Here is a 22,781-nt window from a genome sequence, read left to right as displayed (position 1 = left end):
GTAATTAATACTAAAACAATTACATTAGTCGCTCTCGATTTCTACGCGTGATAATTGATTCGGGCTGCGCCCTCGTCAACTATCACGCAATAGAAATCTCGAGCTCATAATCTAATTGTTTTCATACAGCTGGGTGGAGATGCGCACTGTGAGAATGAAGTGCAGAAAACAAAGCAATGTCCCCGGCCAACTCTCCTTTTGTCTCTCTATCAATCAATCACAAGCTTGAAGTTCATACTTGTGTTATTTGAAATGTTTTTACTGCATAATATTTTCCCTATTCTTTCAAAATCCACTTATATATCATGTCTTACTTTCCTTTGTTGATCTATCAAAAATGTCTATCAAGAATTAGATGTATTATTATTATTACTATTATTATTATTATTATTATTATTATTATTATTATTATTATTATTATTATCGTCCTCACGTAATGTTTGCTTAGAGTCCTTAGGGCCAAGACCAGACCATGGTCCTGGGGCACTAGCTAGGGAATAGCCAGTTTTTAGCTTGATAGCACCCTCCTCAAAATGTGTACTGTACCTAGCAAGGTTATCTTTTGTAGTTCACTGATGCTTATTTGGCCGGGAATTCTTCCAAGATAAGTTTCTAGTCCCTTTTTGATAGCTCCAAGTGCTCCAATGATAACTGGTATCGTTTCCGTTCTCATGCCCTACATTCGGCTTGTTTCGATTTCCAAGTCCTTATATTTGGATAGTTTTTCAGTGACTTTCACGGATGTGTTTCTGTCTGATGGTACTGCCATGTCAATAAATTTACAGGTTTTCGTTTTGTGTTCTTTAATCACTATATCGGGTCTGTTGGCTGTTATTTTCCTGTCTGTGTGTATTGGCATGTCCCATAATATCGTGACATCCTCGTTTTCTGTAATTGTTTCCGGCTCATGGTCATACCACTTTTCTGATGTCTTTATATTATAGTTGCGACAGACTTTCCAATGTATATACGCGGCTGCTTTATCGTGTCGGTGGGTATATTCTGTTTTCGCAAGTTCAGGACACCCAGACACGATATGGTCGATTGTTTCGTCGTATTTGTTACACATCCTGCATAGGGGGCTAGTACCGTCATTGATAATGCTGGCGTGGTATGATCTGGTAGCTAGGCTTTGGTCTTGGGCTGCGATTATGAATCCTTCCGTTTTTGCCTTCAGTCCACTGCTTTTGAGCCAGTGGTTGGTTTTGTGGTGGTCAACATCTGCTTCCTTTATTCTCTTTGGGTATCTTCCATGGAGGGCTTTGTCCTCCCACTGCTTTGTTAATTTTTCTTGGGTCTTATTTCGTGCCATTTGTTTGGTTCTCTTTGCATATTTGGTGGTTGTTTCTTCTGCTTGTTTGTCTGGTATTGTTAGGTCTAGTTCTTGTTTGAATTGTTCTGCTTGCCTTTGTATAGAGTACAATTTCTTTCTGCCCTCATGTTCTTGGACTAGTTCGATTAGGGCATCATCAGTGTTCTTTAGGTGTGTATCGAGCCCTATCGTGGTTGTTTTGTAAGAGGCTTCTAACTGGATATGACCCCTACCACCAGCATTTCTCTGCGATAGTATTCCTTCGTCACTTTTTCTTTCATCTTGGCATGCTTATTATTATTATTATCATCATCATTATTATTATTATTATTATTAATATTATCTGGTATATACTTTTGACGTCAGTTTTAAATTCCACGATGATAGAAGAATTCTAAATTACTTCTCTTTCTTTTTCAGGAAAAAAAAATCAGTGTCAATCGGAAAATTAGCGCTTTTCAAGCAAGCATTAAAACCATTGTCTCTGCTACACCAAGATTAACATTGCTTCTGATCTTTATCGCCTATCTCATATCTGACCATACTTTGACGCCTACGTCCGTATTCGCTGTTTTCGCTTATGCAAGGGTTTTGGGTCTGTTTACCAAGTATCTTGTGAAACTATTGGGTCCATTCCTAGATTGCAACATGTCCGTTGGAAGGATTCAGACATTTTTGGAAATGGTGGAAAGATCTAGTTCAGATAGCAATTCAAACAGCACGATTGAAAAAAATAGAGAAATGCTTCGATGAAGAGGAATGCTATGCGCCCTGGAATGGATATGCACAGGGTCAGAAACTGAAGCTGATGGTTTCTTTAACGGATGTTTGTTGTAAATATGAGGATGACGAGAAGCAGCTACTAAAAAATGTCAGCATACAGGTAGACGGACCACTAAACCTTATGATTACCGGTCCAGTTGGCAGTGGCAAATCTTCGTTGCTTCTTGCTATTCTTGGAGAGCTTTCCATCTTCAAAGGAATTCTCTAAAGCAAAGAAAAAATGACATTCGTTGGGCAGTCACCTCGAGTATTCTCAGGAACACTCCGTGACAATATCACGTTTCACAGATCGGTTGATTCCACAAAGTTTTAAACAACCGTGCTTGAAAGAAACAAGTTTGACAATTCCCAAGAAGGTTCGTAACTTCGGAGTTGTGTCGTACAGAACATACTGGAAATACTTCAGAGCTGGCCTACCTGTGTACATGATGATTCTACTTGTTTTGTTATCTAACGGCGCCTTAGGTGAGTATGTTGTATCTTATCATGATGTCAAACTAAAACTATATTAAAGATACACTTTAATTTTCCTTCACCACTTTCCAGCCGTTTCTTAGATCTGAGATTCCAGAGCTTTTCTTCTTTGAATTTAGCATTTAAGAGTTTAAAGGCATTTCAAGCAGTTGGTTTTGTGTTGTACTCAGTGTATTTCAAACCAAATAGAAATATGCCGGTCACGTCTGAACTTTCCGAAAGTGGACACACGAGGTGTGTGTGAAGGTAACCTTGAACACTCGGAGGTTTGGTGGTAGTTCACCAAACGTGTGTTCATTTGTAGCTTTAATTTGATGTAGAGAACTTGAATTCTCTGTTGTTGGAGAGTCTCTTGCAAAGCTTATTTTGGTTTGTAGCTGTACGGAGTTCGGGCTCATTGCTCAAAGCAAGATTACCACAGTCCAGGATCGGTGTGATTTAGTGCAAAGTATCAAAATCAAATTGTAATCTCAATTGGGTCGAGGGCAGACTTCCACTAAATTAAAAGATTGCGAGGAATAATATCTACGGGTAAATTTTTCCTGTTCTTACTGTTGTTATTATTATTATTATTATTATTATTATTATTGATGATGATGATGATGATGATGATGATAATGATGATGATGACGTTTTTATTGATTTTGGTGTACAGTGTCAGTGTCAGTATTCGTACTGTCGGTAATGGACTGGAACTGGCTATTAATGGAGGCTCATGCAGGCGAAATCATTGAAAAGGGAAAAATGCCATTTGCATTTAAAAAGACTCTCCGCACTGGCCTCAGCTGCACGCTTGTTCCAGTCCTGTACTGAGAATACGAATATGGTCTATTGTATTCATTTATTGTGGGCCTCAGAAAGTTAAGCTTGAAGTGAAGCAGGCCGAGGCCGGCTTCCGAACTGTGATTCTTATTTAATACACCTTTTGCTGTTCATTTACAGAAAATATCCATTCATTTGTGTTCAAATTTGTTTCATTATGGTTAACATACTCTCATTAACAACAATATGACATTCATTTGCGCGTAAGAAACGTTCAAGAATAACATTTGCATATGTATTAACATTCAAAATCATCAAAAGATAAACAATATCTTCCCTTGACAGTCATTGGCTGTAAAAGTATTTTCATTTTTGTCGAAATAAAATTCGTTGTCACGAAACGACAATCATGTACAATTTTGGACAATCCTTTTTCAACAAAAGACTTTCAATAACAGAATTTGCATGAGCACTCACAATCAATTGCATTGTTATACAACCATATCCGTGAAGGTGACAATCTCTAGTACGTTGAGACAGACATTACCGTGTTTTCACCTAAAGTTAAGAGAAAACAATAGCTCATTAGCGTAATTCTTTTGAACAGAGGTATCGCGCCCAATTTTCCTCGAAAATTTGATTATAGAACTAGGGACCGTATGTACCTTTTTCTAATCGTATTTTCACAATCCTCCCCTTGCAGATATAAATTCAGTCTCTTACGAACCTTTTGCGTACAACTCAGAGGGCGCACTACAGTATACATGTGATAAAGTGACAGTTAGATTCCCCCACAAATGCCACGAAGAAATAGAATCCCATTTGAACAAAGCGAAAGGATAACCAGGGCCTAAATGTGGACAATGGTATCGTTTCATGCAAACATATTTGCCACGATGCCTCAATAGTCAGGCAATTGCATGAGGGATAAATTGTTCAGCAAATTTGATATTCTCTCTTCCAAAAATAAATGTTGTTATGGCTGTACTGTTTGTCTCACCGCGCTTAAGATTGTCACGTTCATAGATATGGTTGTATAATATGCAATTGATTGTGAGTGCTCATGCAAATTCTGTTATTGAAAGTCTTTTGTTAAAAAAGGATTGTCCAGAAGTGTACATGATTGTCGTTTCGTGACAACAAATTTGTTTTCGACAAAAATGAAAATACATTTACAGCCAATGAATGTCAAAAGAAGGTATTGTTTATCTTTTGATGATTTTGAATGTTAATACATATGCAAGTGTTATTCTTGAACGTTCCTTACGCGTAAATGAAGATCATATTGGTGTTAATGAGAGTATATTGACCTTAATGAAACAAATTTGGACTCAAATGAATGGATATTTTCTGTAAATGAACAGCAAAAGGTGTAGTATAGTATTAAAACTTGACGAGAATGAAATATCTTATCAAAAACGAACACGATAAAGAATGTACTAGTAAATTCCCAACACTGTCATAAAAGGATTGTAAGATAATCAGTAGGGAGAGTTGATATCGGTGGACACCAACAACGCTCTCTTAGAAAAGCGATCAACAGGGTTATGGGATCAATAAGGATGATGATGATGATTCAAACTGTATGCGCACTAGAATGGATTTGGTGGAGTAATGGCACACCAAACAACTCTCTCTTAGATAAGCGATCAATAGGGTTATAGGATCAATAGATTTCAGTATACAAAGTATAACTCTCGAGCAATGGGTAATTGACACACAAAGTTAGCCGTTATTTCGCCTTTTTAGAACTTTTTCTTTAACGTAAGTGGGAAAATGAAAAGCAGTTTAAAGCTCGCCATGACAAAAAAATATATTTATATACATCGGTGTCACCAACAGTAACTGTTATTCACTGGCATTGCTTCAAATAAACAAATTTTAAGTCGAAGCATTGCATCATGATATTTTCTTTCATGATCAACAACTTGAAACAATGTTTTACAAGCACCATTTTACAATATACCGGAGGGCAGCCTTAGTAACTCTGGCTTGAATATCTATTCAATGATTGTTTTATTCTTAACACTGATTGGTTGACGAAATTGTCATCTTGTGATGATATATGATGTCTGACATTCCTTTATCTGATATCACAACATATTTGCCCATTCTTCATGTTTTTATATTATGGTATTTCACATCCGCATCGAATTTATCGTATGCACTTTTGTCTCACATTGCCACTCTATTTTGGAAAGAAACTGTTCTCCCGTCGAAAGCACGTTTGTTCGTGCACGTAGAGACTTTTGAAAAAGGAAAGACCTGCCGTGCAGTAATTTGCCATGCAATAATTTTCGTATTCTTTGAACGTGCCGCCGTACCCCGAAGCGTAAAGCCAATTTAGACGTGTTTATTCTTGAAATTTTGTTGTCAAACAATAGTTTGATATTGGCGACGGATTCACGAATCGCACATTAAGTCGCAAAAGATTTTTTAATTGTTCATAAAGGGGTTTTTGGATAGGCGTTTGATTCCTCAGTTGTTTGAGACAAACCTCACTGTATTAAAGGTGCCATAAACTTTAAAAAACACTCAATCATAGCTTCCCTTTCCCTGAAAGACAAAACCCAAAAGATTTCTCTATACACCATCGTTAGAAACGTTAATTAAACGTGGAAAACAAAGGCTGTTTTAGATTCTTTTTATTGCTGTCTATTATAAGAGAAAAGAACAACTAGACGTGGCACTGAGAGTGAAATAACACTCGATATCCCACTGCGAGGTTATTAAACGGGGCAACTTTTGAACAAGCCGATACGAACGCCAACACAGTACAATGCAAAAGGAAAAACAAAGTAGTACGTCTGTTTCTAGCTCTAGTGCTTAGGAATTACACACGGACATTACATGAATTTATTCGTGTTTTCATTTGCTTTAGTAAAATGTTCCGGGTGTTATCATAATCAAGAATAAACGGATAATTCGGTGTACTAATAGAGTGATAATGCTGCCGCTTAATTGTTTTATAATAACTATCGGCGTGAACTTCATTGTCCATTCCTAAACATGGCAATGGGCATGGAAATTCGAAACTCTCACAAATATATTCGACTTGGAAAATATCCTCAGATTTTACTTAATACGTTTCGAAAATGTTTGGCAGCCACAGACAAAAAACAGTCGCCACAATTTGTTCAGATAATAAGACGTTGATCAAAACACTGGCACCGGTTAGGTTTAATTAATCAATTAGCCAATGAAATCCTTTAAAAGCTAATAACAGGTTCCGCTGTGTGATATCGATCAGCATTTAAGTCGTTTACCGGAGGCTGCCAGTCTTTAGTTATTCTTAGTGACTTATTAGTTTTAGGAAACCAACAAGTCGGACAGGAGAGTAAGATACCTTGAAAGCTATATAATGGAACCACGATCCAACGCATGTGGCGCGTCATCAAGTTTCTCAATCGATAACATTCTTAGCGACAAGAGAGAGGAAGAGCCAACTAATTTTCAATTTGAGCCTCCGACCAACCCGACTGAGTATGTTCGGCCGGCATTTCAGATGTTTCCTCCATTTCTTTGTGGCTCTTTGAACACATGGCCACATTATCAGCCCCATAATTGCCCACCCTTTGATAGATCACGGAAAACAACCGGTAAGTGGTCTGAAAATAACTACGTTCGACGTCACGAAGTAGATAAGCACCGATATTTACTTAATTTGATAGGTTTACTAAAGCGAGCCCTTGCAGGCTAGGTAAGAACCCATTAAGGTTTGATAATTAGTCTTGGAAAACACTCAGCCAGTAAGTGAATAGATTGGAGAGAAAAGTGAGTACACTTTCTATAGATTAGTGACCACGTTCTGATATGAAACTGAAGGTTTTGCGTTGAATGGCTTCCATAAACGTACTACGGAATAAAATCAAGCGTACAATGGAAACCTTAATTAAACTAATGGGCTTGTTTTACAGGCGAGTTTAATGGTTTCAGTTGATGTTTTTAATTTTGAGGTTAAGAGATCACAGCACGTACTTGCTGTATTTGAAGAAAGTAAAATAAGCTTCATAAAAGAAGTGGAAAAGGGGGCGAAGACAATTCAATGGTGGTCAAATTTATTTAGCTTACGAAATCTTTTGAATTGTTCAGAATGTACTCCTTCATGAAACTTTCAACCCGCAGAAGCTCCGTGACTATCTCGTATTATCTTGCGATAATATGCACCATGAAAAATGTTTCTCAATTTTGGTACGTGATCAGAATACTCAAAAACTTCCCCACTGTGGAGACCCCGGAAAAAATATCATTCTTTAGGTAATTCTTGGAGTCTTTAAATTCTTAGAGAGATGGAATTTTCCAAAAAGTTCGTCAAACATGGTTTAGAGTATTGCCTGATCGTGTTTTTTTTTTTTTTTTGGTTTACCATAGAGTTTAGAGGCACAATGCAAGTCGCTTTTTTTTCTTGTAGCAATGCTCCCAGAATTGAGCAAAATTCGGACGTGTTTCGAAAATCTCAGAGAAGCAGTTTTGCAAATAGAATAAAACTACAGAATAATCGAACTACTACTAAGGTTGTTCATTAAGAGTAGTCCCTCTTATCAATAGCTGTATACTTCGTGTCAATGATCATTTTTATGTTTAAGTGATAAGATTTCTTGTAATTTCTTAATAGCTCTTTAGGTAAATTGTCGTTTTCATTTATTTTTGATAAATTATGAGCAAATTAAGTTTAACAGTTTTTGAACTAACTTTCTCGGAAGAGACTGTACGAAAACTGAGAACCATTGACGCAATGGAAACAGGTGCCTGACTTGCTTATGGCTCCCAGTTTCACTAACCTAAGGATTTTAAAGTGTTTAAATATAATTTAACTAGGCTTGCTAGGTTGTTTTGAAAATAAAAGTTAAAAAATCTAGGAGTTTGCTTTTGATTTTATCTCTGCGCTATATTTCAAGTGTTCTTAAAGTTAAATAGGTTTGATCATGTTTTCAACTGTTTTATACCAACTTATGCAAAATCAACCTTTTCATAAAGTTGATTTTTCGCCAAGTAAAAATATATAACTATTTTGCGTAAAAAAAAGCTGTATACTAAACGTTCATGATCTTTTAGATCGTCATCAGAGTTTAATGGTGATTTCAGTGATCGAAAAAGTTTAATTTACAAACTTTTAATCGCTGTTATCTAACACTTTTATACAACCTTTACTGTTCGCGAGCCAAAGGCAAACAGTTGGGCCAACGAATTTCACTTACCAAAAATTGCTCAAATTCTCCTCTAATTGAAAGTTAGATTGACACTGAATATTTGTAGTGTTTATTGAGTTTCATAAAGCATTTTAGAAATTTAATTAAAATGCTCAATGATGTGTGATATGAGCGAAGATAAAGAGTCGTTAAGGTCAAAACTGGTAACCAATGCAAAAATCTCTTTGATATGATCTGATGACACTAGCTTTTTCAAATAAAAATCTCCAAAAAAAGTCATTCTATCAATATGTTCTTTACATGATCGATGCTTACACATAGGACTGGTCAGGCGTCCTGGTAGACTGGATGCCATGTGGGACTTGTCTTTCTCAGTGTTTGCGAAGATGCTCTGCATATTCTTTCACAAGACGGTTTGATACCAAGTCCTCAGAGTTTTGAAAATTTATTTGGCTCAAATATAAGGCCAAGTTGATTTATTTCGCTTATTTTAAAAACTGTGCCAAACTGTTCCCAAAGTAACTTGTCAAACGAGTCAATTTGGCCAAATTCTGAAGCCAATGAATTTTTCAGTTACATCGGACCGCTTAGTTGTAAGCCTAGGTGGTGCTGAACTCGGAAGGTTGGTCAAAGAAGTTGGATGTAATTAGTGTCGCTTTCATTGAAAACCACGTTTTTTTCAGAAGAGTAAAGCCTTTTCGACCAAGCATGTTCTAATAAGACTATTTTAGGCAGGATTTGAACATTTCTGGATAAAACGTCACCAAATAAAACGTCGAACAGCTCAATCTCTGTCAATTTTCAGCGACACTGGTAACTAACATTACTAGAAAGTAGACCCTTTTAAAAATAATATTTATGAGCTTATTTGCTATTTGATAAATTATATCATTCTTCCAGTACTACAGCAGGAGGGCAACACGCGAGAGAGACGAAGAGGTCGAGATTCATCCAAGAAGAGGAAACGGACCGCGTTCACGACAACGCAAGTCAAGGAACTCGAGAACGAATTTCGGAGAAGCAAATACTTGACCATCTCTCGTCGAACAGAGCTTTCAAAATCTCTCAAGCTAACTGAAACTCAAATAAAGATCTGGTTTCAAAATCGCCGTACCAAATGGAAGAGAAAGATCGCGGCCGAAATGGAATTCAGCATGCGCACATCCGGGAACATGTACGGTTCCCATCATCCGGGAATTCATCACTGCAATCAACACTGTCACCCTGGAAATGGCATGCCGTATAACTGTTGTCAATCAAGTTTTTCACCGGTATTTTGTCAACCTCAGCTGTCTTACCCGCCAACGCACGGAAACCATACAGGCTTTTTGACCCGTACACACAGCTAGCGAATTAGCGGCTGATCGAGGATACACTGGAAGAAATATCACCTCTTATAATTCATCAAATATTTTCGCTCGCGCGCGATTGGTCTAGATACGTCACGTGACCGAATATTCCCCAGCTAAGACTGTGGAATATCTGAGAATATTCCCCAATTTTCAAAACTGTGTGTGTTGCGAAAAATATTTAAAGGTCAATAAACACAAAAACGCCATTTGGCGTAAAAATATGCACAGATATTTGTTCGTGGACATTATCTGTTCCTTGAAACTCACAGTTTTCCTCGAGCTACACGCTCGGAACACTGTTCGCTTCTTAGCCTGCGTAACAAGCGTTTCTGTGGGGTCTGAGAGGAAACAAAGACCGAGGAACGGGATTTTCGGTGTTTTGCCTGCGCGGAAAATGGGGCGAGAGCTGTAGTTCTTTGCTCCCAAACCCCACAAAAACGCTTTCTTCGCAGGCTAGAAAATTTATGACAGCCGATGGCAGCATGACATCTCAGTGTGCGTGTGGGCGGTTTTCAAAATCCACGGGTTTGTCTGCAAGCGTTTCCTTCCTTCCTTCCCCTCCCCCTCCCCCCACATTTACTTGCTCTATTTTTCGCGATGTAATTCTTTGCTCCCGAACCTCACAGAAACGCTTGCTACGCAGACTACTCGCTTCTCGGAACAGATAATGTCCCCGGACAAATATCCGTGCATATTTTCGCGCAAAATGGAGGCTAGACAAGTGTTTATACATTCAGTAATGGTTTTCACGATTATAAGAAATCCAAATTAAGCATTGTTAGAAGGCTTGATAATTATTTTAAGTGTTTGAGATAAAAGGCTGTTAACGTTATGATTACAAAACGCTTGAAACGGCTATGACATCTGGAAAATGTAAAATTACAACAAACAAAACAAACAGTTCATTCTGGGACTGTTCTATATCCGGGAACTTGTAATGACCGGCTAATCTCCCACATGTAACGTTTCGTCGGTCATACTTGCAACATTTCGTTGAGAGAAATGATTTCAGTGCAAGACGCTTTATTAAAAATTCCTTATACATATTTTTACAAAAACTAATGAAGCAAAAATTGTTAACAGAGGCTATCTGTGACAGATATTTTGCACAGTAATAAATATCTCTTAAGAGTTACTGATTTTTGTAACATTTTATAAACCCTCTGAGGAAAATATAATTGCTTTTTCCTAGATCTTTTTCTTGTCATGAATTAATCTATCATTTACCTCACTTCATCTTGTTATTAAACCATAACAAAATTGAAAAAAAGTACAGGCGAGAGAGTAAACCAAAACTTACAAAATGTAAAAGTTTTGTATCTATTGAAAATTACAGTGTTGGCTTCCAGCAGTAAACGCTAATTTATATACTTCACTGTTATATGACGAGGACATACAATGCCAGATAACAGTTGCTGAAGTATATATGTTACAACACAAACGTCATCTGCACACACTCTCGCTGTATTAGTTTTCTATAAAATGTCTATGATACAACGTGCGCTCTCATTGTTCGGAAGGTGTGTTTAGAAATTAGAGAATGTAAACACGGTTGTGAAGTTTTAGATTGGCGCGTATTCTTGAGAAATATTTTATAAAAACAATAGAGTACTTTTTCTTTGTCTCATATAAACACTTGGGGGGAGGAGGGCGGGGGAAAGAATTCTGGAAAGTTATGCCAACCCTCGACTGCGTCTCGGGTTTGCCTAACTGTCTCAAATTCTGCGAACCCCTCGTATTTAGACGAAGCTATGTAAACTAGGAAACAGTGTAGTATTGCTTATTGATTTAGTGCTTGTTTGGCTGCTATCGGCGCAAATTCGATCTCTCAGCGGTTATGTAAATCGATCTATGTTTTGGTATTTATTCTTTTTACAGAATGTTCCATCGTTCTTTGGGCACATGGAATGATGGTTAATTACGCGAAAAATATTATGGCATATTTACCCTAGTCGTATTTTTAATCTATGAAGTTTTTGTATACTGTTAAATGGCTTCCTCCATCGAAAGATATTTTATGCTTTAAGAAGAAATTAACTGAAAATTGCTTCAATGCATCGTTCCTCTCTCTCATGGCTCAACATAATTCGATAGCAAGTCACGATCAAATGTTGACGAGTAAGATAGATTTCGAGAAGTCAGTCGATATCGAGTAACTCCTTAAAAGTCAGTTATGGGAATATTGAAACTGATCAGTAAGGTGTAATTATTTCGAGTGGTTATCAATTCTTTTTTTTAGTAATATTAGTGCTATATGGAATGAAAGAAGACCGCAAGCATTTTGACTATTTCTTCTCTGGGTTGTCATATGACGTTAAAAAAATTCTTATGAGAATATTAGATAGGCTTTCTGCAACTATTTTCAAGGTCGCTCCTCGTTATTTTTCCGGCCTAAAGCTATGCCAAAGGCTTCATTTTAGTATTTTGATTTTGTATTTTGTTCTAGAGAGAGACTGAGGTTTGCGATACCCACTGACGTTGTACGCTGCAGTAAACTCAAACATAGGTCTTAAACAACTGGTCGATTTTAACTGTCCTTGAGAACAATATAATAGTAGTATGATAGAGGTAGTTACGTTTCTTTGCCAGAGTAACCTTGCCGTTAGCTTTTTCTCTTGCCCTTCCGCAGACCAAAAAGCCAGTAGGGTGACAACTGATTAATACTCAGTTTTCGAAAAGAGCAGGAAGCTAGCCCGCGGTCTTGTTTGGTTTTGTTTTTCGATGGCTGGATGAGTTAAGTAATAAGTTTGTTCTCTCACTGCCGAAATGGTTAATATAATAGCCCAGTATAAACGGAAATGCAATATTTTTTAAACTCTTTTTTGCTTCCATTTTATTTTGTGTGAACCTTTTTATGAAATGCTCAGTTAAATTATTGAAAATATTAACATATCTGATTGAAAAAAATAACTTCCTCTAGCTACCGTAAGTTTCAAAGTAAGCCCTGGGTAAATTTTTGTTCGGAAGCTTTCTTGGCTGCTATATTTTTGTTATAGGTATTTACTAGCAGAAATAATTTTGCTTTTCAGAAAAAGTCGGGCATGCATAAAAAAATATACAATTCTAAAAAAGTATAGGTACAATTAAGGACAATGTCTAAAAAGCTTTCTACTATGTGATAAACGGAAATGGTTTTGTTCATAAACAGCTACCACAAAATTCAAGCCAATATATTCTATTTCGGAGGGCTTGTTCAGTCGGAAATTTTGGCGTCTATGATTTGGGGCCCTGTTATCAGTTCAAGTGAGCTTTTTATCGTAGTTACGGTAGGAAAAAAGCTGCCAGCTTTAGTTCGTTTCGTCGATATTAACTTAAAGATTTTTATCCAATATAACGGTGTAATCATCAAAACGAGGACAAATTAACAGCAAAAACAAAAAGAACTGACAACTGACAAGTTTCTGAATTTAATACTCTGAACTCACGCTGGGATTGTTTGTTTCGTTTTTTTTTTTTTTTTTTACTTATTTCAGCCGCGTAATTTTTCAGTGTCATATTTTCTCCTTTGCATACCATAATTAATCACTCTAGTCAATAAGCCGAAGGTTGGTAATATTCTAAAGCAATTTTGGTCTTTTGCCGGTCAGCTTTATTTAGCTCGGACAGCTGTTCAGCTGCGTTAAGTTTAATTTATTTCAAAGTCCACGTACAATCACGAAGGAGCAAAGGGCTGTATATGTTTTGGTTGGGGAGAGATCTCCAATCTTTCTTCAACTTTTTAGTTCACAAAACAGTTTACCACCATTTCATTACAACTGTATTTTCAAGGAAAACGACGAGGACGGCGCGAATAAAGAGAACTATCAATAATGGTTTTTGTGTTGATCTAGTACCCCTTGCTTAATTTGGAAAGTCCGGGCAGAGTAAATTAATATAACACAGATAGACTAAAGGATGAAGTTGCCGGCGAAGATAAGGCGTTAAGACGAAGCAAAGCGACTTTTTTAGGCTCTCTATATTCCTTCTAGTTGGAAACCTGGCAGGTAAGACTTAATGTTGCCAAGCAAAAGGACAGCTCGTTTGCTGTATTTGTTCAAAATAAGGAACCATGAAAGACTTAACGTAAAATCCCATTTACTTGGGCAAACGCAAGAAATAATTGCCAAAAGCAAGAGAGTAGAGGGTCCTTCTTTTCTGCCAGTTTCGATATTTAGTTCTTTTTGGGCACTAAGGGTTCATAGGTGCCTCGGTCCTAAAGGCGACGCCAGCTCATTAAGAATAACGATGGGCCGTAAATATGCTTTGAAACTACGTTTTACATCTTGGATCATTTTTTTCTCTAAAAAAATGAATGCATTCACAAAGAGAAGACATGAATTCAGAGAGGGCCCACGAACCCTTTCAGCCACCCATTCCACTTTTCTCCTGATCAGCGGGGAAGCTAACCCACTACTTAACAGCACTTTTCTCGACTGTTCTCTGTGAACTATTGCCTCTCAACGTTGGTGTTTTGTCTGACGCCAGTTATTGTGCCGAAGGAATATTACCCTATTCATCTTATCTGTAAACTTAAATTGTCTTCTATTAGTCTTTTCTAAACAATCTGTAGATCGGGTTGAAAAATCTGGCTCTATTAAACTTACTCATATTCAATGCTCTCATTACTGCAAAAAGCACCTGACCTGTTTGCAGCATGGCCACCCCTTGTGAAAACAGTATCACCGTAGGGGGTTAGATAACTTGGACTAATATTTCCCACCCTCGGAGCCGGTGTATAACCGTGTGATCAAACGAAAAGATTTTCAGGCCAGGTGTCGTTATTTTACTTAGCCAGCGTTTTATTGCTTGTTAAACGAGTTATACTGGCGCCAAAGCTTATACAAAAGTCAAAAAATTAAAATAATTGTTGAATATATATTTCAAATTTTTCAGAGTTACCACTGACATATATGACAATCATGCATGTCTGCCAAACAACCCAAAATCTGTAGCTAGATAAATAATTGCAATTCTCGTTTAATCTTTTCTTCTTTCCACGTAGTATATGTGCTGTGATTCGGTATGGTAATATTTGGATTAAATCATTCAGGCCTTTTATTGTTTTATACCGATTCGTGATATATCTGCATTGATGGGTAAGCCGCTATTTTCAAATCAGTTATGTAATAACGGGTTACGATTCAAGCCTCATAGTATGTGATGTAATTAAGTAGGTCCTTTTACTAAGCGACTAAATTAACTTAATTGTTATTCACACAGGAAACGCTCGAGAACAGCTATGACTCGAAGGTATGTAAAGTTGTCAAGTTCTTTGCAGAAATTACCACGTCTCGCAACATTATAGACGTTTTTCACGAAAATAAATTCCAGCAAAGAATTTTCCTCTCCAGGTAATGCAAATGTGGTTGATACAAATGCTTCCCATTTTCTCTCCTTTTCATCTGCTTTGCTAATTTTTCTATTTTAATGCAGTAATGTTAGTCTGGCGCCAGCGTAAGTCATTAATATAATTGATTAAGTTCATAATCGTGACAATATTTCTTTTTTTATTCAAGCCCTTGAATATTTCTCATTTGAATCTCTGACTACATTCGCCTTGCTTCCTTTTCATTTTATTTTGAAAGCTAGGGCAAACGAATTAAATCCATAAACAATCATAATACAGCATAAAACAATAACAAAGAAAAACTTCTAGCAAGCATATCTTTAATTTACTGATCTCTTCGAGCCAGAGGCAATTCGCTTCTGTCAGAAGTTAGTAATCAACAGCTAAGATTACCTTTTTTTCAGTTAGTTCTTTGGCCTTTCAGTCATAACAATAAGAATTCCTAACTTCCAAATTGTTTCTACAGAAGTCAAATCTCTCCAGAATGTGTCCTTATCAAGTGCCACATAACATTTTTATTTTTCATCTATTTTATTCAGTGAAAAATTATATTGGTTAGCGGTATATGCTTTTTTCTTCCAGTTTGCTCTTGAATTGTGCAATCATCGTAGCCCAGCATCTCTTTGTTTTAAAATAAGCAAGAGAAAAAATTGCTAAATATATTACTAAAAAAATAAAACAAAAAAAAAACAATTAAAATATATTAATGTATAACATGTAGTATGTATAATACTTCTGAAATATTCCCCACGCCAGGGCTTTTTCTCTCTTTCATTTTTTATTGCCCTCTGGGCAGCAGCTGATGTAAATATTGTCACTTAAGATGGTACTCAAACTGTTGAGATGCCTCTTCGTTATTGAAAAATGAACTTTACTCGGATTTTGGGTAAAAGGACAATAAATAAACACAAAAGGCAATGCAAAAAAAAAAATCAGTTTTTGATGAGTATTAGGTGAACGATGTCTGCATCAATGGGTGATGTGAGATACGATCAACAAAATTTGCCTGTTTCTGATGATCATGATGACGATGGGCAATTGGTTCGATTAGTCTCGTAGCGTTGATGACTTTTGAGTTTGACTGAAATTAACAACTCATTGGGGAAAATGAATTTCTTTCTAGTTCAAAATTCTTAAACGAAATTTGCTCACTTCTTTTTGAAAACAAGTACTGCATTCATTAATTCATTCTTTGTTTGCTGAGTAAAACATAAAGATATTTATGTCTAAACCTCTTACAAACTTACTACTTTAATACGTCGTCGATTTCGTGTAAACAAAGATAACTGGTTTGTACATTTCCGGCGACATTTCTAAGGTTGTGTAAGTCTTGCCTGAGTTGAAATATTGAGATTTTTTTAGAAGCATAGTTAAGATTTCTACTATACTTTTTAATGTAAGATTTATTTTTAAGTGTATTATGTTCCTGAAGTGTATTATGACTCCCGGGAACCTTATGCTTTCCTTTTCTCAAAGACAATTGTGTCAATAATAATAATAATAATAAAAACAGACTTAAATAAAGCGAAAATGATTTTATCCACTGTTGTAAATCATTTGCATCCGAAAAGACATATATTCCTACTTACCAGTTGAAAATATTTAAATATCAACGACTGAATATAATAATAGAATTTTAAATAGAATTTCCAGTTCTCGTGTAGTTCAAAATATGTTTTAATTCTGGCAAACATTTTACTACCTGGCCAAGACATTTTCTTTGATAATTTGAAAATTTAGGAACACTTTCACTCCTTTTAGAATTTCAATAAATTATGGCTTCTAGCAAAGCAGTAAATTATGGCTTCTAACTAACAAATCTGAATCGCTAAGAAATCCTTTGATGTACCGCTAAAATAACCAGCGAGCTTTAAGACCTAAAAACTTTGACTCCCGCTCATTCTATGGACATTCGGAAGGGAAAATGGCAACTGTTTACCAATGTAACCCGATAACGTCTATTTTAACGTTAACTGAACAACTTAGACTCGACAAATAGCTTACACAAGAGCAAGTTAAAAACGTTGCCGATAATCCAAGGCAAAGATACACTGAAGCATGAAGCTGGAAACTGATGACTTTTATTTATTTCCTTTTTCTTGTGTTATTCGTGGAAAACCAAAGGGAAGGGTCCACTCGTGTGTTTCCTCGATATTTTTTCAAGTGTGTTAGGTTTTGACTTTCGTTAACTGAATTGGCTAAGAAGCCTAAACGATAGGAATCTGGGAATAAAATTAGACTTGATTTAGCCTGTGTTGTGATTTTCCAGATTATTAGTATCGGTAAGCATCGCCTTATATCAAAGGACCCGGTGAAACAAATACTGTGTTCTGCGTACATAACATTTCTTTGACAGGGTTGGAATAGTGCGTTTCATCTTGTAGTATAAAAAAGACAAGAAAGACACAGAGGTTTTTCATGGCAGCTATGTTACATGGCAGGAAAAATGAAAATGTTTTGCATTAGAAAGAACATTTTTTCCTATATGAAAAAGAATGTGATTGTTCCTGCCATGCAACATGGCTGCCGTGCAAAACCTGTATAGACTTTGAAAGCTGCTTTAGTGATATTCTCTTGAATTCAACAGAACATGGCTTTTTACATGCACACTTTCATCGGCAGTGTTTGTTATATTTCTGATAGGATGTCGCCACACACAAATACCACTACAACATTATTCTTACCAAGCCACTGAACTTACATGTTGATGTTGTACCGTCAAACGATATCCAACATGTTTGAGCGAACAGAACGTTCTAAAATTTTTGACCAAATTTTTGACGTCGTTCAAATTTTATCAAATACGATCCACTGCAGGATCAAACATGGTGTCAAAGCGGGAAAATGTTTGGTCACAAAGCAATATTCGATCGTGTTGGATCGCCGAACATTCCTCTTTTGGACGACAGGGAAAACCTTAATCTAGAATTGGTTCACAGGGGTTCGGTTATGACTACTCAGGATGTTTTTTTTTTCGGCGGATTTCAAACACGACATCGTGTGTGTGATTCAGAAAGACAACTCAACTTTGAGATAATTTTACTAAACAAAACAATTACTGAGTTGAATGTTTGGATGTGGGTAAAAATGGCGCTGAGCACGATCTGCATGAAAAAATTAAATAAATAGAATTTTGAAAAAGGGACCCTTTCCAAAAATGAAAATTACAAGTGCATGCATACCCGTAAAGCCACAAACAGTTTAACCGATAAACCTTTTACTGTTCTACAATAAAGAGGAATTATCTGGTCTCCTTCCATTACATCAAAAATCCTGAAGTTGCGAAACTTCGATGGAGCCCTCTCGGGGAACCGTAAGGTTTTAGGCGAAAATTGTAAATCTGAGCTAAACCTCTTAATTTTTATTTTGAGTGGATTTCTGTAATCGAGATTTGTCATTTTAATTCAGTTTACCAACCAGGATTCTGACATTTGTTTTAATTATTATATGTATTCATAGAATTTGAGGATTTGTGGACGGTGAAATGCGAAGATTACTTCCACTGCCATGTAATTCCTTAATCCGGATTTATCGAAAAATACATTTCTTTTTTTTACAGTTTTGGCCGATTCTAAATTCTTAAGATGAGGAAGATAAACTGAGTGCATTCATTGTTTGTAGCATCTGTCCGAAGAACTAAGTTGCGTTAACAATTTCTAGAGTAGAGTTGTGTCTTGGTCTTGTTTAAAAACAAATCAGTAGAACCTTCAACTTAGCCTAGCAGGTAGACTATCTTGGCGCAATTTAAACTGTTCAAAATCCTCAAGGTATAACATAGAAGAGCATCTTGTAAATTGTTCGAAGAAACCTGATGAAATATTAAAATTTTTGCCCTCCAAAGAGGAATCATTTGACCGAATGGATAAATGCATGTCCTAAAATTGTCTTTGAATAATGTAGTTCTCACACCAAGCCATCTGTTGGCAAGCTTTTTGCATTCGAAAGAGTTGAAAATTACTTATCACCTAAAATGAGACGTGCAATTATTTATCTGATTACACCCCGAATACAGAATCTGCGAGCAAGTTTAAAACTTCCATTCAAGTGCAATTTTAATTAACTTTCTGGGTCAGCGAATCCCAGGAAAGACAGTGACTTAATTGCATAAGGCAGCGGCCAGCTTGCGAATACTTGATTTTGTGAAAACAAACAGAATAATCCATCTTTCCTGGGTAAAACACCATCTGAAAGTAGTTGAACATTTTACAAAGCGTGAACTATGGGATAATTCCGGTAATACTACCGCCAGCTTTCTCTATGTCTCTAAATGGCTGGGTTTAAGGCAATTTTAGGCAGCCTTTTAGAGCTAAAAACGCTTCAAATTTTCGCCTTCAAAACATAAAGAGAACCGTTTTTCAACCTGAAAATTACCTTCCAAGCTTCAGTACTTATAACTGTTAATTCAAACTGCTAACGGTTGAATCTGTATAGTTTAGAGCTCTGCGAGTTAACTAAGGGTTGTATATCGTACAGTCTTCTTAGTTATTTCAAGTCGTGTTTGAAATTTCCCACGATAGGAAAGCGACACGTAGTTTGAAGATAATTCTTGAAACCAGCTGGCGAAGAAAATTGTGTAAAAACAGGGAGGAAGCTTAGTACTACCTTTTTCACATCAACAAAAACTAGCACAGGCACATTATTGAACTGGTAGGTACAACCCAGCTCAGTCTTCTTTCAACGTGGGTACCTATCTATTACTATGAAGATGCACATCGTTGATGAAAAGGTTTGTAAAATTACAATTTAGTCATGTCACTTGATATTCAGCAGCCAAAGTCTTGGATTAGTACGAGCCGCTTGTACATTTACGTAAAAGAAAGACCAATCTTACAACCAACGCTCTAGAAAATCCCGGACTGCGTCAATTTCGACTCGGACGTTGTTGTGCGTAGCCTTGTAAAAAATAAATCTTCGGTTTAGTTTAAAGTACAGCATTCAAAAAATGTTTTACTTCAAAAACAGTAACTCTTTTGGAGCTCTTACTGCGAAGGTCTATTTCGCTTATCTTGATTTCTCAGAAACTACCGTCAGCTTTAAAGTGCATACTAACTTAACTGATAGTCGATTTTTCACGAAAAATTCTCCACTCTTGTGAGTAGGTGGAATATGATTAAAATCTTTGCTGCCTTCGCGTACTCCTTTTGTCTCTGCTTTTGTACAGCTAATCTTTGTGAGCTTTGTTGTTGTGTTATCAGCTTAACTTGGAAAACTTTAATATAACTGCCCGTTTCTGTGAACTGACGTACCCAAATGTCATGGTTAGAAGAATTAAACATTAGTTGAATTGCCGGCTGCCTGAACCGAACATTGCGCGTTTGCTTGAGAGCATTGATTTTATTAAATGTTTCTACAAGTGCAAAGCTGCTTCTAATTATATTTTTGATTTCGGTCTCCATTTTATGAAGACGGTTTGTTTGCCGTGTTGTCTTGTCGTTGTTTGGTTTAATCTGACATTGTTGAATTGAACCACGCCGCGGTTGGTTTTTCATTTCTTCATTTTTTTTTACATGTACACCCACTGCCGCAAATATTGAGTTTCCAAATGATTACCATGAGAAAGAAAGAAAATAGAAACTATTAACGTCATGTATTTCTTGCTCAAAAATCTTAAGCACAAAAGACTGACAATTAAAAAGCGATTATTTTTGTATTAGTTGTAGAAAGGTTTCAACAAGATTGCGCTTTTTTTGTGTGGTTCAAGTTGCTCCGGCTTTGAAACCAACATAAGTTGACATATTCTTTAAACACACACTCCTTTAATTCGTCCTTTTATTCTTCTTGAGCAAAGTGTTGCGTCCTGTGGATAGTGCGATTTTCAGAAACGAAATGATAGACAAAAATATAGTTTCTGATTTCAACAGATGGTTTACTATGGCTTGGTTAACCTCAAGCTTTTCAATCATTACGTAAAGTTTTGGTAAATATTATGGTTTTATTTGACGGTTATGTTGAGACGCCTGACGAGTCATGTATTGTTGCTATGTAATTACAATACTTTCTACGGCAGCCGGCCTTAATAACGAAAACTGCAAAAAGGGAGCTAACTTTGGAAAGGTGTTAAAAACACTTGCTCGCCATTTTTTAAGTTTCTCACAGCCTTGACCTAAGTTATTAGAATCCTCAATGAAAAGAGGCTGGCCGGAGAAACAATCCATATGGCAGAAAAATTAGTAAGTGCCATTGCATCGTTTACATACAAATCGTGGACAATTTCGAACCCACCGGTTTCAAAACAAAAATGATTAATGACTTTTAATATTGGCAAAGAACAATTCTGCAGCATTGCAAATTGCGGATTTTTTTTTTTTTTTTTTTTTTTTCCAGTGGGTCTGCACATTTTCGAAATCATCGCACCGAAAAGCGTTTCGCCAAAAAGAGTTTCTGTTTAAAACATAGAAAATAAAATAGTCATTGTGAATTGCCATCCGTTGCGAAAAAAATTGGTTTAGTCTGGAAAGTTTCGTGGTTTTAAGCGTAAGGTTTTTATTCAAGATGGTTTGGTATTGATTACCGTTTTTGAATCCTTCTTTTTTTTTCCCTTGTCCTATTCTTTTGCAAGGGAAATCATAACCCTTGTTGTAATTATTTCGCCGCAAGATTGAATTAAAACGCCGTTAACTTCAAAGCCCAGTAGGGAAAACGGGAGCTTAATCCGATCTGTTAAGAGCTATAGGACTTAGTCCATTGTGTTAGGTCATAGGCCACCGGGTTTGCTAGGCTATGCGCACGACAGAAAGTGCTACTGCGCGAGGGCCAATTTTTCACGAAAACTACCTTGAAACTCGCGTGAAAAATTTTAACGCGGTTTTAATGTTCAAGCACTTGAAGAGCAACACATTTTCTCCTTAATGATACATTGTGTCTCGAGTTAAAGGGTACCGCTAAATTGCTTGGCGTTGTTTTCCACACTTCTTTCCTATCAAGATTTAAAGCAATTACTCCGCGGAGGACAACGGGTTGTAGATCGCATTGTTTGGACCTTTTGAATAAGGAGCAATTTGGCTGTTTTGAGCCTCTTTACCAAGCAAATTGTTGTAAATCGATAGCGTTCTGGCGTCAGCGATTTGAAATTGCACCCATCATTAGCAAAAAAGTATTTGTAGCAAGTCATTGTGTCTTCCGCTTAGTTTCGCAAGGGAAGGTCACTATCTTCCCCGCACAGTGTTCACAAACGAACATTTCTATAGACGTTTATTGAAAAAAACATTTAGCTTCAATTAAACAACATGTGCTAATGATCCTTCGACCTGAAAAGGGTTGGATCTTTCAGGGAACGTCATAAAAGCGATGAATTTAGATTACGATTTCCTCAAAAAAAAAACCCTATTAATTGTCCGCTAGTTTTGACCACGCATGTCGGATATCGCTGAACGGTGCAAAGCACGTAGGACTATTTTGGTGTGTACACTCTGGTTACTGAGCCTTATCAACAATGGCAAATTATACAGTCATGATAAAGACTCACTGACAACAGCAGCTGCTTTTGTTGTGCGCGAAAGCTATTAGAAGATAAAATACAATGTAATTAGAGCCATATTATCATAACAGCCAATTAGATTTGCATAAGCCATTCTTGCGCGACTCCGCTTCGCAAACATACATATTAACCAGACATGCACGCG

The 22,781-nt window shown here is 36.6% G+C and overlaps 1 protein-coding gene and 1 pseudogene across 1 annotated transcript; one reads left to right on the top strand and one right to left on the bottom strand.

Moving 5' to 3' along the window:
- Positions 1-366: 366 nt before the first annotated feature.
- Positions 367-1,183, bottom strand: LOC149115886 (uncharacterized; annotated as a pseudogene).
- A 5,414-nt stretch (positions 1,184-6,597) lies between these two features.
- On the top strand, positions 6,598-11,026 carry LOC110040972 (uncharacterized). The gene is made up of 2 exons (XM_020746243.2): positions 6,598-6,930; positions 9,382-11,026. Exons 1-2 carry the CDS (start codon positions 6,693-6,695, stop codon positions 9,828-9,830), a joined length of 687 nt encoding a protein of 228 aa, XP_020601902.1. The 5' UTR covers positions 6,598-6,692; the 3' UTR covers positions 9,831-11,026.
- The last annotated feature ends 11,755 nt before the right edge of the window (positions 11,027-22,781 follow it).

Source organism: Orbicella faveolata, unplaced genomic scaffold (assembly GCF_042242905.1).
Source record: "Orbicella faveolata isolate gen_17 unplaced genomic scaffold, um_ofav_v1 contig_13, whole genome shotgun sequence".
NCBI lineage: Eukaryota > Metazoa > Cnidaria > Anthozoa > Scleractinia > Merulinidae > Orbicella > Orbicella faveolata.
This window is presented reverse-complemented; position numbering and strand designations above follow the sequence as displayed.

Coding starts and splice junctions, on each gene's coding strand:
- LOC110040972 (XM_020746243.2), top strand. CDS start 6,693: ATGGAACCACGATCCAACGCATGTGGCGCGTCATCAAGTTTCTCAATC. Junction 6,931..9,381: donor TAGATCACGGAAAACAACCG/GTAAGTGGTCTG, acceptor TCATTCTTCCAG/TACTACAGCAGGAGGGCAAC.